This window comes from Athene cunicularia (assembly GCF_003259725.1).
Source record: "Athene cunicularia isolate RWA chromosome 3 unlocalized genomic scaffold, athCun1 chr3_part1, whole genome shotgun sequence".
Taxonomy (NCBI): Eukaryota; Metazoa; Chordata; class Aves; order Strigiformes; family Strigidae; genus Athene; species Athene cunicularia.
In genome coordinates, this window is record NW_020799097.1 from 111496864 (window position 1) to 111515128 (window position 18265).

Consider the following 18265-nt stretch of genomic DNA (forward strand, 5'->3'; position numbering starts at 1 on the left):
AGCAGCCACTGACTAATTGCAGAACAAAGATTAGAAAAGAAAAGAAAAAGATGTAAACAGTGCAGTAGTGAGTATGTCACAGATGAATTGGAGCAGAGCAATTGATACTTACAGAGTAGGTATGTTTATGGAGGAGATACACAGTAGCCTTTATGTGACCAAAAAAAAATAATCCCACAAATAAGACCCAAAGATCATGCCAGTTCTTGAAAAGCACACTTGGCAAGATGTGAGGGGCATGCCAGGTGGCCTGTTTTTCCTTCCAGCCTGAGACCCAAGAGAAGAAAAGTTTGGCCTCTTCCGGGCTGCCTATCTCCTACAATCTACAGTAGCAGTTTACGATACATCATGAGCAAAGAAGTTATAAAAACAAGGAAAATGTTCAGTTCCCAGCCAAGGTGTTCTCAGAATTCACCACAAGACGACATATTTGTAAACAAACCTTAGTTACAAAAGTAAATTTATTATTAGTTCACTTTTACAATTTTTTTTTTTAATTAATCGTAACAATTTATAAATAACTCCTGGTCATAGTCACTACATCTGGGGACACATTTGAAGTTTATGTTGTTTGAGAAGTTACAAAATCAAGTACATTTTACCTGTACGGTTTTGAAAAGCATGGAGCAACATAGAGCTGGCTCTGTTGTTCAGTAACAGCACACAGAACGAATGCCACAGACCTACAGCACCATGGACTGTGGATTTCTAAGCAACAGAGGAGCAAGCCTTAGCAATGCGCGAACTGGCATATTCAACTGCTTGAACTTCAAAAGCAGCTCAGAGAAGTTTGTGCTTCCTAAAGAGATTAAAAAAAAGAAAGAAAATGAGCACATACTGCTGTAACGCTTGCACAATGAAAGAACTGTCAATAGGAGAGGCAGCTAGCATTCAGGGTGTATCTCTGGACACGTGCTAACGGCTATTCATTTTGTTACAACACCAGTTAAAAGTGAAGTTTATATTCAAATTTTAAGAAATCCCATATTTTATTAATGTGGCAGGAACTTCCAGAATAGAGGCATGTAACAGGTAGAAAATACACAGAAACCCAGGATTTCCACAAAGGCCTTTTGACCGGAACAGATACTCAGGCACCTGACTGAAAAAACATCCGAGGCAGGACACATTGGCCTGCAAGCTCAGGGTGCCATGGCCTGCACAGGACTCATGGGCTGGGGGCTGTGGCCTCTGGGAAGCCTTCAGCAACAGACTCCTCTCACCACTGAGGCAGTCACATTCATGTCATAACCCTAAGCAAGCCACAGAGCTCCCCAAATCAAAGTCCAGCTGCATTTCTTTTGCAACCTGAGCAAACAGGTTGTGACTCGTGACTTTGTTTTTCCTTAGGCAAAGAGAGGAGGACTGGGATATCCCCAGGTTGGGCTGATGTAGGGCAAGAGAAGAGCTGCCCAGAGAAAGGGTCCTGAATTGCCGTGCATCCTAAATAATTTTACCACTGGAAACCTAAAACAGGTGAATGCTCTGACTAGGTGTTTATAGGAGAGATTTAAGGACACTGGGGATATGGCTAGCCCAACTAAAAGAATGCTTTCCCCTGTCACATCTCGTCTTACCTGGTCCTGCTACCTGCAAGAACATCATTACCTGCAGGTCAGGAAAAAGCAAAGACTGTTTTATATAGGCTAATTCTAGCTTCTTTAGCCCTGCATAAAGTTTCTACCTTTTCTGCCCAGACTCAAAACAATCAAGAAAGAATAAAAATTAATGGAACTGCTTTCAAGAGACACATGCTGTCATCTAACTTCCAGGATATACTCCTTTTAGTACACAAGGGCAAACCCAGAAGCATGTATCCATGCAAGTCCAGAGTGCTGTCCTGCACTCCAGTCTTACCTTCCAAGCCTCCAGCTGCCAGCTGACCTGGCGTCAGGACAGAGTGGTAGATGAGGAAGCAAGCCAGCATGCTCAGTTGGGATTCCTCTGTGGGCTGCCCACTCAGGTAGGAATGCAGACAGACATCGCCTCCAGCTGTGATGTACAAGACACTCTGATGAAATTTAGGGAGCATTTGTGGGAGGAAACAGAAAGGCAAGACAACAGTATTTCCCCAGAAAAAGCCTGCTGAAAAGTCTCCATCTCCCCAAAGAAGGTGGGCTAGGGGTTTGTTAGCAAACCTTCTTTCTGCCATGGCCCCTCTATAGCCTGTTCTCTGCTGTGGTGACCCCTCCCTTCTGCCGCTAGAAAATTCTCCCAGCACAATATTAGGAAAGCATTTCACCTGGGAAACTTAACCTTCCATATTAACTAAACTCCCCAACAATATAGTCAAACAAGTTTTCAGTGAATGTTTCACACCAAACTGAAAGCAAGTTGGTTTATGCTAACATGCAAGTGCCTTCCCTTCAGTTATCATTTTTCAGTACTTTTGAAGCAAAAGTCAATATGGGTCAGCAAGACAAGAATGCTAGATTGTGATCATGGCTGTAGGATTAGAGTTATCTTCTCTATACCTTGAAGCCACTGATCCAAAGTGTTATCAATAGTGCACTTCATCACAGGCAGAAATTCAGAGTTCATAAAGAGTCCTCGGTTTGGATTCCTGGTCATCCTCTCCTGGTGACTTCTGGAACTGAAAAATTCTAGCACCAGCTTTATCTGCCACAGCTCAAATGTCTCAGACATTTCTCTTCTTTCTAATCTCCTCACAGCCTAGAGGGGAAATACAAAGTGACTGTGAGAATGTGAACTGGAGGAGGAAAGAAACATTGCTGTCATAAGCATGAAGTAAATGAATCCTCAAACCCCACCTTGCCAAGGGCTGTCCTTCTGAGCACCTGCTGAGAAAAACTGCCAGCTAATGTTTCTGGTACAATTTCAGTTTTCGTTACCTTAGACTATTTTCCAATTTGCTTTTAAAATCTCTGCTATCTCCCCATAAGCTCACTAGTATGTCTCCCCTTCTTACTTTCTGTCTGTCTGCTACAGAAATCACATGCAACGAACAATACTCTTATGCCAAAGCATAGCTTTAAGAAAGAAAAAAGTGTTTACTCCACCTGATCTATTGCTATGTATGTGGGCAGCATCTCTGGATTTTCTTGGGTAACACACTCGTAAAGAATTGAGGAGAAAAGATCCAGTATTTCCTGTTTCTGATAAAAAACACATGTTTAACAAAGCACACATGCTAGATAAAATTTATTTCAGGTTCTTGCATTGTGCACATTTCCTTCCATTAAAGCTAATCCATGCATTGACATTACATAAATTAATGATAGCTAACAATTCTACACAGCTTGCTTTTATTCTTGGACTTATTAAAACTAGGCATAATGCAGCTGTATTTTGCTGTCTCCCTTAAGTCATTTTGTGCAGAGAAATACAGTGCAAAATACCCTGACCCTTCTGCAGTGACTTCACCTAAATGCTTCAGGACACTTAACAGGGCTCATGGTATTTGTTAAACACATTCTGCAATGAATACAACTGGTGTATACAACTAGCAGCAACTGTAATGTGACCAATAGGAAAAAAACCCAAACCAAATAAAAACGATAGGCTCAACACTGGTTTATACCTTTGTATTATGAAACATCCCTTAGAATACTCCCTGTCCTCACTGCTTGAAGGGATGAATTCTATTCCTCACTTTAACATAAGCTTTTCCGACCTTTTATTCATGCAAGCAAGAACCCATGCTAGCTCACATCTAGGCATCATACCTGGCCCATGTTCACTGTCGGTTTGCAGAAATAATCAGCGAATGAAAACAGAGCAGGATCAGAAGTGAAAGCTGAAATTGCTTCTGGCTAGAAAACAGATTAAAACACACTCTTAAAATGAAATTTTTGGTTTTACTGCACAGATGTAATAGCAATTTATACCCAACCCTTCCTTCCTCAGCACACAAGTGAGAAGACTGTTACCTACACAGAACACTTCATGGGCAAAACACATCCAACGCTTCTGTCTGCCCACGACAAATGTACATTCACATAGCTGCTCTTAGCTTAAACTCATCATATGGCCTGTGAAAGCCACCAGGCTTCCTTTCCCTCAAGCCAAGCAAGTAACTTCAGTACTCATAACCATGTGGCAGAGCTAGGTGCTGGAAATGAACAACACAGCATGACCTGCTGTGCTTCCCTCAGCCTTTCTAGAGGCAGCATTACTGGAAGCCAGTTTGGGAGCCATACCTTGAATGCCCGAGCTTCAGAGTTTCGGTGAGTAACAGTCTGTGCTAAGAGACTGCGCCAGCCCATTGGATCCTCCTTGTAGGAGAGCTGCCCGGCTCTCAGCTTCACATACAAAACACCACCCTTCGAAAGAATTGATCTGAAATCACAACAGTGGTGTTTACTTTAACTTTATATATATACACAAGAAGGCAGACCTGTAAAGGAAATGTGAGCTCCAAAAGCTCACATACAGTAATAACCCCATTTAGGCTTTGTCGTGATGATATATCCCTGTCCCACTTGCACATACATAAAAATCTTGGTATCTTCAGGGCAGGCTGCTATCAAACAGTGATGTGATGGCAGGCAATGGTGACAGAAAAAGGGATGAGCCCTACTGATATAAGAAATATAACTTCCCAAAGCCATTGTAGGTTCTTGTTAGACTCTTCTAGAATGAGCTCCCAGCACAAAGGAAAACCATGCAAGGGGGTATTCATGGCTTTAAAGGCGTGCTGTGATAATCCTTTCTCCATGTAAAAAAACCAAACAACCCCCCCCCACACACACACACACCAAAAACCCCAAACCAAAAAAACACAAACACAGAAAACCAACAAAATGCCCTTATTCCTGACCAAGCCTACAAACAGAAGTGTGCAGCAGTTCAAAGTTATGCTACTGCAAAACAGCTGCATGATTACCTGATTCAGAGTATCAGTTGCATCATTAACTGTAGGCACTGGGCATCCTTAAAATAACTGAATTATCTGTATTGAAACTAACTGCTTAGCATAACAATACAGCAGCAATTCACACAGGGAAAATTATTTCTCACACGTGCATTTATCTCCAAAACCATGACAGCCAGGTCCCTACTGTTTTAAAGGGTTGGGGACAAGATGTTGTGACATGAGATGACAGATTCAAAGCATATGGAGACCCAGAGAACAGATAAGTCCCAAGGGCAGTAAGGTCATTGGTCACCCACACTGGTTTCTGCTGTGGCAGCACAGGAAGGCTCTTGGACAAACAAGTGCTCAATGTGGTAAAGGCTCAACCCAGGAGAACAAAGCTCTGTCAGCACTGGCACAGCACACAGATCAGTATGTGCCTCCTCATCTGGAGGATTCTGCACTCCACCTCAGACCCATTTGTTATCTTTAAAGGCATGGACCAATAGATGCTGCATTATAGTGCCTAATTTAACCTCAATATTGGCATTTAAATTAACTAGAAAAACCCTGTTACTGATGAAAGATGCAACTGGTGTCTTCTATACTACTCACAGTGACAAGTTATACTGTAGGCTGTTAAGTGCAAAGGTGAGAATTGATTTTACCCACAGATACTGTATTCCGGTAAGATTTCTGTTTTTCACAGTTGCCCAACGGAGTTAAAATGCAGTGCTTTGTATACTTCACGTAATATGAGAAAAATAGTATTTCACAAAGCAGTAACAGCTAACTACCATATCAACAGTCTGGGAAACATGACATCATATCAACTCAAAACTAAACTAAAACTATGAGTTTAAGACAGTTTCTGGTACTGCTCAATCCTGCTGCCAATATCTGCGGTTTTTACTATCAGGTTTTCCCCTGTCCTGTTTTTGCATGAATTATTCACATCAATATGCGAAACCAGCTACACAGTTTCTTTCTTCACCCTAAAGTGCTGTCAAATGCACAACAGCAAACCGATCAAAACCAGACTTCTTTCAAAACAGTAGGTATTACAAGTACAGGAGGTTTAAAAAAAAATAAATTTAAAATATTATTACAAGGTCATTATTCAGTTAAGCATTATAAAGAATACTTACTTTAGATGATTCGTTCCCTTGCTTAAATCTATTAATAATTCCCAGTACCGTGGTCCCTTCACTCGGATCTGTCAATGTAAGCATTTTTATTACTAGATATAACAAGAATAATAAAACTAAGTTTCCTACATAAGCCTACAGCTCTTTCTGGGCCATTACAAGAGCATATGCCCTTTCACAGTGTTACCCACCCTGAAAACTTAGAAAGAGCACATAGCTTTGTCTCTTCCACAGTGGAGCTTTCTGGCACAGAGAACACCCTGCTACATCACACCTTGAAAGTGTTATGATCAAGACAAAAGAGACACGTGTGGCATAATTTAACATGTGCTCCACAGTGACAGAATAGACTTCGTAGTTATTACTATGGGACAGTGTTGTCCAGAGTCTGGCTAAGGGTGGACAGGGAATCAAAAAAAAGTCACTAAGTTTCTGTTCTTGCACGGTTTGTGACAAAAAACGGCTAATTAAATTCCTCATTAAAATGGAAACTTCCTTTACCTGCTTCAGTAAGTGGAGCTCTGGAAGAAGCGTGGGTGCCATCAGTTCCTCAGTGGCTTCTGCATACCACTGTGTGCCCTTTAAAATGCCACCAGCATTCACATATTAGTAAAGCTCATTTTCACGTGAAAAGAAAGAAAATGTGCATCTCGCCTATAACAACCCCACTGGCAGAGTTCAGTTACTTTCTGTTTCTGAGTAAATACATGACTTAGCATTGCCTTTAATGTCAGGAAACATAAGCCTAAATTAAAGGTATATTTCCCATGGATGGATCAACATATAACACTGTGCAAGTCAGGCATGCTTCAACTGAAACCTGAACATTTGAGAAGTAAACTATATTATGAACATGCAGAACTCTTTGCCAGAACCACAAGGGATCCATGCTGCATCTCTTCTCCCCTGAAATTCCAAGAACCCTTCCTTTAGTCCTTTCATGAGCATCATCTGCCTGTACAAAATAAACCCCACAGAAAGGACTCTTCCCCAAGAGACATGTAATGCAAGCAAAAAGAAACACTTAAGTTGCTCATTTCAGCAAAATTAGGAGAAGACTTTTCAAGCCACAGATGGTTCCAACCACCTCTGTGCCTTTGAAAGTCCCTTCTCTTTAGAAAGAGAACTATGACCCTGGGTCAGTCATTACACATTTGACTGAAGATTTTGTGGTGCCTTTTACTTGTCCTGTATTCTGCTCTCGAGGCGACATCAAAGCACATGTAAGGTGTGAGTGGGCTGAGCACAACCCTTCAATTATTAGTGCAGAATTTGGCTCATCACCACAACTTGAAAACAAACCCAAGGCTGCTGGCCACAACAATGAAAATAGCATGCCTTTGGTCTATCAGAGTTTTCAGTTGACTCCCACACCTTCTCACAGGCCTTTGCTCCATATTGTCTCCCAGACATATTACCTTGTACGTAACCTCTATCAGTGCATAACAAGGAGTGTTTGAATCCACATCAACGGGTGTTAAGAGCCTTGGTTCTGCTGCCAGAACGTACAAGTGACGCAAAGCCTGGAGGTGGTACCTGTGTGTGGGAAGAAGGAATTCAGCACTGTGCAGTACAGGCAGGGAATAATCCCCAGACACCAAACTACACACAGCTCAACAGCCAAATACAACTGTTGATTAAACTAAAGAGAAATCTGTAGTAATGTAGTAGGTTTTATGTGGTTGTTTTTGTTTTTTTTTTTCCTTTTAACATGTATGGGATAGCTAACAGAACAAGACTTAATGAATCATAACTAAAGCTGATTAAGAGTCATAAACAAACAGATCTTGCATGAAAATCATTTCAGCTGAGCAAACTGGAACAGTCAAGTCACAGGAACACAGCGTAGAGCCTCAGGAAACCTGCTTGCATTGCCTTGCTGATCAAAGATCACTACAGTCATACCTTCACTTATTTCTGGAAACCCTCCAAAAATTTATTTACAGAGCACCTAGGTAAAAAACCTAGATCATTTGCCTCTTTTGTAAGAAGATGATTTAGCTTAAGGAAATACAAACCCTAGCAAACCCTTACCGATTGTCCGTGCTGTGAACAGGGAAGTGAGGGTACAGAGCACAAAGGAGAGCAGCAATTGAAGAATTTGAAGTGCTCAGCGAGTATCTGTAGAAAAACATTGTCTATTAGTTTCCATGCTAACAAACACTGGCCACTAGCACAGGTATTCAAACTATTTTGGTGTCCCAGGGAAGGGAAGCACAGTAGCAAAGTGCATATAGGCAAGGAATTTACAAATGTGTTCCTACAGCAGTCAAAATGAACATGTAGTGGTAGGAAATAAACACAAGCCAGAAACATTCCTGTGGCATTCAAGTAATGCATTATCTAGAAGACACAGGACTTCCATTTGCAACAGAAAACATCTTTATGCATAAAAAAAAAAAAAAAAAAAAAAAAAAGAAAATCAAGTAAACTGCACACTGCTCCAGCTTTTACAGGAGAGGTGAAAGAAGGAAAACTTGTCTTTGGAAATGGTGAGTTACCTCCCACCTCCCAGAAAGAGGAGCCCCAGGGCCATGTGGTGAGCCAGGTGGAACCCATAGTTCATCTCTCCACCCGTCTTCTTGTGCATGAAACGGCAAAGCTGAAGGACTTTCAGGTTTCCAGAGCCAGCCATCACCATCGCGAGAGACAGCAGCAAGACGCTCAAGCATGTTTCAAGATTATAGTGACCTGTCTTCAAGTAGAATAGGGAAGGCATTATTACACTTCTGTGGTCAAATGCATGCTTCTAGTTTGTCTAATACTCTGCTTTCTACCCGAGTTCGAAAACCACATTCCACAGAAAGAGGGAGAGTGGAGAACCACCAAAGTCCTTAAAAATGATTCACAGGCCTGCCACATTTTATAAATAGTCTGCAATATAGAAAAGTAAAAGGGATGGTTTTCTTTCCATTAAGGTTTTGGTAAGAGTAATCAAAGTGCATCACACTTTTTCATTGACAAAAAACTAGAAAGAACTTACTATTGAAGCCGTCGGTGCTGACAAACACTTCAGGAAATCTGTTGCGTATTTGTACTGGAAAGGAAAGCAATGCATACTAAATATAGATAAGTTAAAGCTCTATGGAAATTGAAAGGGAAAAAAAAAACTCCTCTTACCAAGCACTTAAATGCTGCCAGATTTTCTGAACCAGCAAATCGAAATCCCAGTGACAAACATGCTCCAGCAATGATGTAGACATGAGCTTGCCTAAGTAGTAACATAAACAGGAAATGACTAAATGTTTCTTTTCCTCATCTACATACGCAAATTCATTTATAATTAAAAAAAAAGAGGAAGAATTAAAAGACTTATCCTTACAAAAAATGGAGAATAAAATTCCCTAAATATCAAGGGAGAGATTATTTTTTTTTGCATACTTCTATCTCTATAAAGAGTTCAATTACATTTTTCAGAATAATTTTTCACGTTACTTACGCCAGTGTTTCTAAACTCAAGTCTTCAGATGAAGGCAGCTCTGTTGCATGAAGAGATATACTGTTCTCTCTTATGATCTACAAAAAGCATAAGAGATAGAAAAGTTAATCCCAGGGAAAATGATTCATTTACTGAAACTCTGGGCATTGAGGGCTCATAAGTGATATAAACAGGCATATAAAAGCTAGCTTTTTTCCACGTGCTATTGCTCCATTGTACTCCTGATCCAGAAGGGACACCTTTCAATGCTCCTGGATCTGGTCACTTAAAGACTTCTAAAACGATGGCAAGATTGTGTCAGAAGCACAATGTTACTGTTATGTACTCAAATATGAGAGAAAGCAGAACAGGATGAGACCTCAAGAGGCCATACAGACCATCAGCATCCTGTATTTCTGATAATATTTATTTAATCTGGTCTTAAATATTCCACACATCTTAGAATATCACTGATCTCACTGTTGAAGAGTTACTCAATGCTCAGCCAAAACCTCCTTGAAGTAATTTTGCACATGGCTTGGTCAATGTGGAGAAAAGTTTAGTCCCTTTCTCTCTCTGGCACCACTTTGTCTTCAATAGTTGCATCCCTCCTCAACCCTCTCCTTCCTAACATTATGGGATGGGAGCCCCCAGCGCTCCCACAACAGTCCAGGAATCCAATGTAAGAGTCATCCCTGTCATGTGAACACTATTAACATACATTTTCTTGTGCAGCTCATATGACTATGGAAATGTTCACATGCAGAACAGTCCAGTAAGATTTAAAACTGGGAGGCAAAACACATTAAATGTAAATACCTACTTGAGGCACATTGCTATTAACCCACTTGGAATTGGGCAAGATGTCATCCCACAAAATCAGGCATCGAGCCAAGGTCTAAATAAGTGAGAAAGCAAAAATATAAGGAAGAAAAATAAAACAATCTACACAAATTTCAATAGTATTTTTTAATGTATTAACTGCATCCAGAAACATAGACAATAGCTACACATTAGCAGCTTCTTCACCGTTTCTCAGCCTTAAAATCTATTTTGTCATTTCTGATATGAAGAGATGCAAATTTTGTTTGCAGAAAAAAGAACCATAGAATAAACCCTTGCAAGGTCTGTGTGTTTTGATAAGCTGAGATGAAAATTCACTACGTACTTGTAACTGATGCTGAGGCCTAACATTTATCTGTGAAATTAGTTTAGGAAAAGCTATTAAAGTTTACCCAAACATTTAATTTAACATTCTAATTCAAATATATCATTCAAATATTTCTCAATAAATTCTGCCTCTAGTGCTGCATGACATGCAAGCTGCCTTACTTCAAGCAGAAATTGTTTGAAGGTATGAATGTGGCTAGCAAGCAACAAGGTTACCAGCTATCTAAAGGATTCTGCATGACAGGCATGTGGGCTGGATTTAAAAAAAAAAGAACATGCTTTTTTAGTATCGTTAAATAGATGGACAAATGATATAAAAGAAAATCTTACCCTCAATAAAAGAAACTCTGGTTTTACAAAGTCCAGCAAATACATGGTATCTGGTGCTTGAAGCCAGTCAGCAATGGATCTGCAGAGCACAGTAAAGGAACAGGGTTTCCAGATCATATTTCAACAATGCACTAAACTGAGAAAGCCACACAAAGCAGAACCAACATTACGACAGTTTAATCTGCTATCACAAGTTACTGCAAAACATCTGAGCAATTCCAAGGTAATACCTGTTATTAGTCTTTAGGTAGATCATAGCAAGTGCAAGTGTGGCACCTGGACAGGTAACATCCACGTTTATGGTGTCTCCCTCCTGTGAAAACACAATGCATACTTTCAGGTCAGTTGACTAGGAAGGCAACATCCTGTAGTGATGCACATACACAGTCACTTGGTGCACAGAGACACCTACCTCTCTGACTTCTACTATTGCTATTTTCAGCTTAAACGAGTAAAAATCATCAATATGTACCTTGATTTGATAACTGGGAGACTTGTGCTTCTCTCTGTGCATTCCTGCTTGGAATCTCCTGTGACCCCCAACCATGTACTGGTAAAGTTGCTCAGGAACATTGAGGTCTGACATGCCTATCAAATTACTGCCATGCTAAGGAATGAAGAAGAGAAGAAATAATATGAAAGTGCCTTCCTATATGAGAAAAAATGCTTTCAGCCAATGGCAGTTGGGAGTCAAGGATGAAACAGCTCTTATTACCCCACCTCAATATATAACAATTCTTCTACTAATTGCAGTTGAGATGAAGAGAGACACTTACCCCTAGGCAAACCATGCCTAAGGCTAGCCCAGATGCAAGTGAATAGGACTCTCTGTCTGTGCAGTACTCCATTTCTGGTCCAGGGGGACGTCCTAGAGAAAACAGAATGGTGAAATTCATCTTTTAAAATTCCAGCTAAGTAAACACTGCTTAATTAAGCACTATGTTCCTAATGACATGAAGAAAATAATCTGTCCCTTCTCAAGATCTAGTCAGGAAAGTTCACAGTGGAATTACAAGTAATTGTCACTTAACTCATCCGTCATCAAATAGCAAACCCCTCCAGAAGCAGCATATATGATACAGTTGGAGTTCAGAGACATAATGAGAACGTTGTGTTACAATTGCCTATGCTTTAAGATTCTGAACATATCCAAACGCTGTCAGCAGAGTTCAAAAGCTGTTGCTAGCAGAGATTGCACATATCTAATTACCAGAAAGCTAACAGATACAATTTCACCCTTAAAATTTATCCCATTCTCTAATAAGCCATACAGTCTCTTTTAACTAAAGTTACACATAAACATTAATAAGAACTTAACTGTTACAAATAAAAGTCAGAACTATGCACAGAATGAGGATATAATTCATATCAGAAATTTGCTGTTCAAAATCAGCTCTTGAAGACTAAAACGTTAAACAAAATTCGGAACAGAGGAATTCAGGACATAATGGCTGTACTTCTGCCAAGCTACTGAACCAAAAAGACCACCCTTCCAAGAGGAAATAATTTTTTCCCCACTCCGACTCCATCTCTGGTTTCTCTGATGGCAGCTCTCTCATGGACAGACACAAGAAACAACAAGTGTCTGGGAAGCGTCAGATGTGTTTGGGTACACAGTGTGCAACACATCTGTTCAAAAGCTGTAGAGGGTCAGCATCTCTGCAGATATGGCATCTGGGTCAGGAGGAACAGGTAGTTGCAGCAGTCCTTTTACCAAGTAGCTGACAAGCCCAGAAACCCCAAAACCACCTCTCACCAGACAAAATTTCCAGATGGAAGTAGTATCTAGGTCTAGCAATGCTACTGCTATATTTCTTCTAATAAATTCAATGACTCTGTGCTATACACACAGTTCACAGTAACTTCTGTGCCTCTGTAAACAGAAGATGAACTTTGGAAAATGAGGTGAATATTGTGGTGGGAGACGTACAGTTAAAATTCTCAGCTCCCTGATGCATTGGTGCAAATCGTTCACACATCTTGACTCTCCCACAGTCCACGTCCCATTTTTTTCACCTACCTATTTCTGCCAGCAGAACCTCAGCTGTGTGCCTGTGAGCGGTGCCCTGATAGACAAGGCCTATTCCTATCACAGCAGCCACCTGCACATTGTGGGGGACATCCAGCTCTGTTGAAGTTGGTGGTAGGAGGGCAGGTATGTGGATACTCAGGAGGCGTGTAATGGCCATATCCATTGTGCCCAGCTTAGCAGCAGAAACACCAAGCAACAGTCCAATACTTGTCATCTCATGGCCCTGAGAAAGGAAACAAACATCAACGATCAAAGAAAGCAGACATGTTAAGAAAACATTGTCTCAGTGTTCCATTCACCTGTCCCAATGAGCTGAGCACAATATGGGAAGATTAGTGATAAAACTGCTTAAATTCTTTTAAACAGAAATAGTCCTGCAGTACTAATGTTAATGAAGCAACTCAGATTCTCCCACACCAGAAAACTTCCAATTCAGTGTTTCAAAGAAATCTGTTGGCTTTTCTTTCTTGTTTAACGAATTCAAGACCTACAGATATTTTTCTCTGTTGTCAATGAAAGAAGGCCTCACCTTTGTTAAGTAGTCATGTATATTGAGCGTGGCAAGTTTTGTGAGGTGCCCGTTGAGACCCAGAGCCATGAGGAAGCCTGCATATTCATTTGCTAATTCAGCAATTTTGGGCTTGTTATAGACAATCCAAGCAGAGTCTATCTGTGAAGCAGGAGCTATCTTCAGGCCAGCAGCTACACCGTTGTGAAAGCTGGCCCAGCAAGCCATGTTAGGAGGCACATCAATGTTCCCACTGTTCAGATCAACAGTAGTGTTCCTAGGAGGAGCACGGCCTGCCCATGACAAAATAATTAGAAGTGATTAGGTGAATCCAAACCACTTTGGAGACAGCTCTCAACTTCAGTAGGGTGCCAAGTGAATAAACACTGGCAGCATGGCTAAGTAACACTTCTAATCCAAGACACCCTCGGGTATCTTCAGGCACATCAGAAGACAGAAGCAAAGCACAGTAGATAAACCAGCAATGTGGACTTGCAGTCCTGTATGACCCCAATATTGATAAGCAGCGTGCCCTTAGGCAATTTATTTCACTTCTCTCTGCTTCTCAGAATGTACCTGATATAAGGTGTCAGTGTTAGATCTACAAGAAGCTAGTAGGTGACAGACTCAAGACAAAAAGAGCTGCTACTACACAAAAAGCACACTTAAGCTATGGAACTCTTTGCAGAGAGACACAAAAGATGCTATAAAAATTACGAGAGGTTCAGAAAGAAACGGGATAACAACCAAAAGAACACTCTGACCAACGTACCAGTTAGATTCAACTTAGGGATGGGCAGTTGCTCCGTTGGAACAGGATGATATGAGAACAAAGTGAACATTCCTCGTCCAACAGGTAATGCCATGGTTCGCTGGCACAGCTGTAACAGCCTGTTGGTGAGGTGACAGAAAAAACAAGTCAGTTGTTCAATACTGAAAATTTTCCCAAATACATGATATAAAGTGAACTTACAGACAACAGGCACTGGACATACCATATTTTTCCCCAACTGTGAGATAGCATGTTGTCTTTCCTTTTTTAGTAGGCCAAACTTCTGAACCAAATCTTTGGTCCTTACAAGATTAGTCTCAAAGATACACTTTAGTTGACATCATGTTGAAACTTAACACTGTTCTTCCCTTAAAGATAGGTGCTAGTTAAATAAATCTGTGCTACAGACAATTTAACAGCCATATCAGAACCAATGTGAAAGAAGAAAGCAAAAGAAAGCTGATTGTCGTATGGGATCTTGCTATGACTAGTGATCACATCTAGTAATAACCTGCGTACAGAATTAATAATGTGCTTCCAAGAATGCTGACCACAATTCTCTACAATTTACTCTGGAAACACTTTCTAGACTTGTTAGATTACTCAGCTTGTTAGGTCAGACAATTTAATGCATTCTTTTAGCTTCCTACTTCTCTAGAAAGTTTTGCATGTTAATGATGTTCTGAAGTTTGCTTTTTTCTTTTGTGGGTTTGTTGTTGGTTTTAGTTTTTTTTTTTCCCTAAAGAAGATACTTTTAACACCTCCAAAATAATGGAACAAAGAAGCAGGACACAGACGATTGTGACGTCACTAAGCATATAATGGCTCCAATAGAAGGTTTCAAAAGACAGAGGGATGGGGCAGTGAATTTGCTTTCTGCAGAATTAATTAGGCCCCCTGACCCTTGCTTAAACCTAAGATCAGCCCTGAACAAAGGTGTCTCCAGTTTTAGGCAGGAGATACGTTGCTTTGATCTCTACAGAAAATTTTTTCTCTACACAGTAAGTCTTGCTTGTATATCATACTTTTTAGGTGGGGAAAAAAAAAAACAACTACAAATTGCTTTCAAACCCTAACTAATCTCAACATGCTGTCTGGGTTTCAAACTAACAATCTTCCCCATATGCTGCTCCAATCCAGAGAGACCTTCAAATCAAATACAGCACAATTCTGATGTACACTGAGCTTCAAAGACTTGGATTATGAAATCCAACCCTCTTCTACGTGTCCTTCACTCAGGCCTGCCTACTTTAATGTTCAGTTCAGTCTAAAATATATTGCACTGTTTGGTTAGACATACTTAAGTCACTGAAAAGATTCAAACAATTTTTCACCCGAGTGAAATGCTAACAAAATACTGCTAGAAACAGAGACAGTTTTTACCGATTTTCTTTCTCTTCTATGTATTCATGGTCACTAGCTTCTGGCATCTGCACTACATTGACACGTACAGGACGGGCGCTCTGAAGGAGTCTGCGTACTTCCTGCACTCTCAAATCCTCGCTCCATATTAGTGACATCACTTCCTCGTTCATGTCATTCATGCCATCCTCATCCTCTTCTGATTCGGTTCCAGAGGGAATATCTGAGGACAGCACTGGGCCCACAGACTGCAAGGGAAAGAAGTAATTTCCAGTAGTGCATATAGATATTGGTAACTATCAGAAAGTCAGCAAATACCACCATCACAACCTGGATGCACTCAGCACAATTATCTGCACTAATCTGTAAATAGAATGGACTGAGATTTATCCAGTCATGAATGACACTGTTCACACACTCCTTACATTCATTTAGAAGACCACAAGGATTTCTGAACATTGTAATCAACTATTTTTGCACACCTAAATGGGATAAATAACTATCAAGAGAGGAGGAGGTAACACCTCAAATACATCAAAGATGTATCAAAGGCTTCTGAGCAAGGACCAACAAGCAGGAGCTTGAAGAGGTGACATATGAAATATTTATCTTTCTTTCAAAACTATTTCTTGTTTCAGAGCACTAGTAGGAAAGGGCTTTCCCTTCCTTGCCTACACAATTATCTATGACGGCTGTGAAGACACGTGTTTTCTTTCTTCAAGTTCAGCAGTGAAAGACAGAAATGCAGATGAGCATTTCAACGTATATTAAAGCAGAGGTTAAACCCCAGAAGGCACAGATACAGTCCTCTGGTGACAACCTGCTTTTAGAAATGTCAGTACCTACTGACCCTCAACCCAACCAGAGCTGCTGTTCTGAATATTCTGTTCAGGAACCTGTTTTATTGTTCTAGTGATTGATGTTTTCATTAACCAGGGCTTTATTTAGATTCCCCCTACAAAAAAAAAGCGCAGCCTTGGAAAAACCAAGCTACCTATTAAAATAAAAGTCCACCTGCATAGCAATAAATTCCAAACGTCTGTCACTGCCAGCCAACCTGGGTTTCACCACAGTATCAACATTTTTTGCACTTGCTCATCAGAGCTACGTGACCAGAAAAACTGAAGCATTTCATTGCTTAGAAACACTGAGGAAAACCCCCTCTTTCTATGCAAGATTATGAAATCCTCCTTTAAGACTGTGTCCCTCTGTTTATTCACATCACACAAGTGACACACAAGACCACTGACAAGAACAGCAAGGATAGCATAAGCCAGGATGCAACAGAGTACGTCCACAATCTGCTTGCCTTACGCTTGCTTCCGACAAGGCTGTCACTCTGTGTGAAGCACAGTTTATTTTATTTTCCATGAGTTCTGCGGAAATAGGCTTTTCTGCAGAATATACTGTTTCTTTATGGTCTGACAAAAATCATTTGGACATTGACCCTAAGGTAGGCTCATATATTCCTCTTTCTTTTCCATCTTTCACAGATGAGATTTATTTAAAAAAAACAACAAGGTACTGACAATGAGAAATACTGATATGATAAACTTAGGAACAAAACACCCCACACCTCTCTCTAAACTGGTCATTTTTCCTGTTCTATACCTCAGAATTTCAACAGGCTGAAAGATACAGAATCACACACACTAGATCAAACACAGGGTCTTCCTAAGGCTCACTGGTAACATATGACACAGAGTGCAAGTAAATTAGCAGCTGATGAATGAAAACCAATTTCTTCTGATAAATACGTACTAAATCTCAATACATAACTGCACCACCCATATAGCCAGCGTCCGTTTTGAAACAGGAAACTCCACCCTGCCCTCCTGAGAAATGACAAACAATTTGGTGTTTGAAGATCATTTATCCTTTTAAGGTAACATGTATTCGAGGCTTTATTATAAAGTAAGCGATAAAAATCAAATTTATCATAATTTTAAGATTCAGTACTGTTACAGTTGGGCAAAAATAAAGTGGATTTTTAATGAGTGGTGGGACATGGGATTTCAACACGTAGCTCATTTACTTTTCTGCTAAATTAATTAACTTTTTTGATATGGGGTTATTAATGAAGATTCTGTTATAAAAAATTTGAATAATATCACTTACAAAGCTAAGATAGCAAAAAGAATCTTGATTAAGATCTATTCCTGATTTCTGAAAAGGCTGCAGACAATCTGCTACTATTAAATATTTTTATGCATCCCACTAGCCAGCTTTCAAGAAATTTTGACTTCCAGAGTGTCCTCAGCAAGACACATAAGTGAGCTAGCAACTCTATGAGATGCTAGTGATTCCCACCATTAGAAGAAAACATTTAAGAGAAAAATACCACATGCTTTTTTTGCAGTTTACTTCAGGATACAAATAACTAAACCCTTTTTGAGAAGGAAAAAAAAAAGAAAAAAAAAAAAAAAAAAAGAAAGAAATATGAAAAGTGTATTTCAGAAAGCAATCCAGTTCTTCCAGAGAAGACAGAGATGCCAGACATACCAATCCAAGAAGGAACCAGACTGACAAATACCCACTTCTTTCTCCCTGTGCCATTGCTGTTTTGATGTCAGAGTCTCTGGACAGAGTCCCAAAGCCTCTCCAACACCTGTCAAAGGTGCACCTATTTTGGAGAAGAGGACGACTTACAGAGGCAATCAAATAGCTCTGCAGGCAAAACTTCTAAGCACCATGCCTAAGTCTAAAATC

General features: G+C 40.2%; 1 protein-coding gene across 1 annotated transcript in view; it reads right to left on the reverse strand.

The window, feature by feature from the left end:
* Positions 1-429: 429 nt before the first annotated feature.
* Positions 430-18265, reverse strand: part of ANAPC1 (anaphase promoting complex subunit 1) — a 33253-nt gene continuing 15417 nt past the window's right edge. The window contains exons 24-46 of the mRNA XM_026844663.1: positions 15578-15804; positions 14195-14313; positions 13444-13715; positions 12903-13137; positions 11659-11750; positions 11355-11489; positions 11113-11195; positions 10883-10961; positions 10206-10280; positions 9404-9480; positions 9085-9175; positions 8948-9001; positions 8466-8659; positions 7999-8085; positions 7383-7500; positions 6466-6543; positions 5965-6032; positions 4161-4299; positions 3687-3773; positions 3021-3116; positions 2475-2673; positions 1858-1992; positions 430-799 (exon numbers count right to left, since the gene is read on the reverse strand). Of these exons, the coding sequence (XP_026700464.1) occupies positions 684-799; positions 1858-1992; positions 2475-2673; positions 3021-3116; positions 3687-3773; positions 4161-4299; positions 5965-6032; positions 6466-6543; positions 7383-7500; positions 7999-8085; positions 8466-8659; positions 8948-9001; positions 9085-9175; positions 9404-9480; positions 10206-10280; positions 10883-10961; positions 11113-11195; positions 11355-11489; positions 11659-11750; positions 12903-13137; positions 13444-13715; positions 14195-14313; positions 15578-15804 (2856 nt within the window). The 3' untranslated portion in view covers positions 430-683. The remainder of the gene's footprint in view (positions 800-1857; positions 1993-2474; positions 2674-3020; positions 3117-3686; positions 3774-4160; positions 4300-5964; positions 6033-6465; positions 6544-7382; positions 7501-7998; positions 8086-8465; positions 8660-8947; positions 9002-9084; positions 9176-9403; positions 9481-10205; positions 10281-10882; positions 10962-11112; positions 11196-11354; positions 11490-11658; positions 11751-12902; positions 13138-13443; positions 13716-14194; positions 14314-15577; positions 15805-18265) is intronic.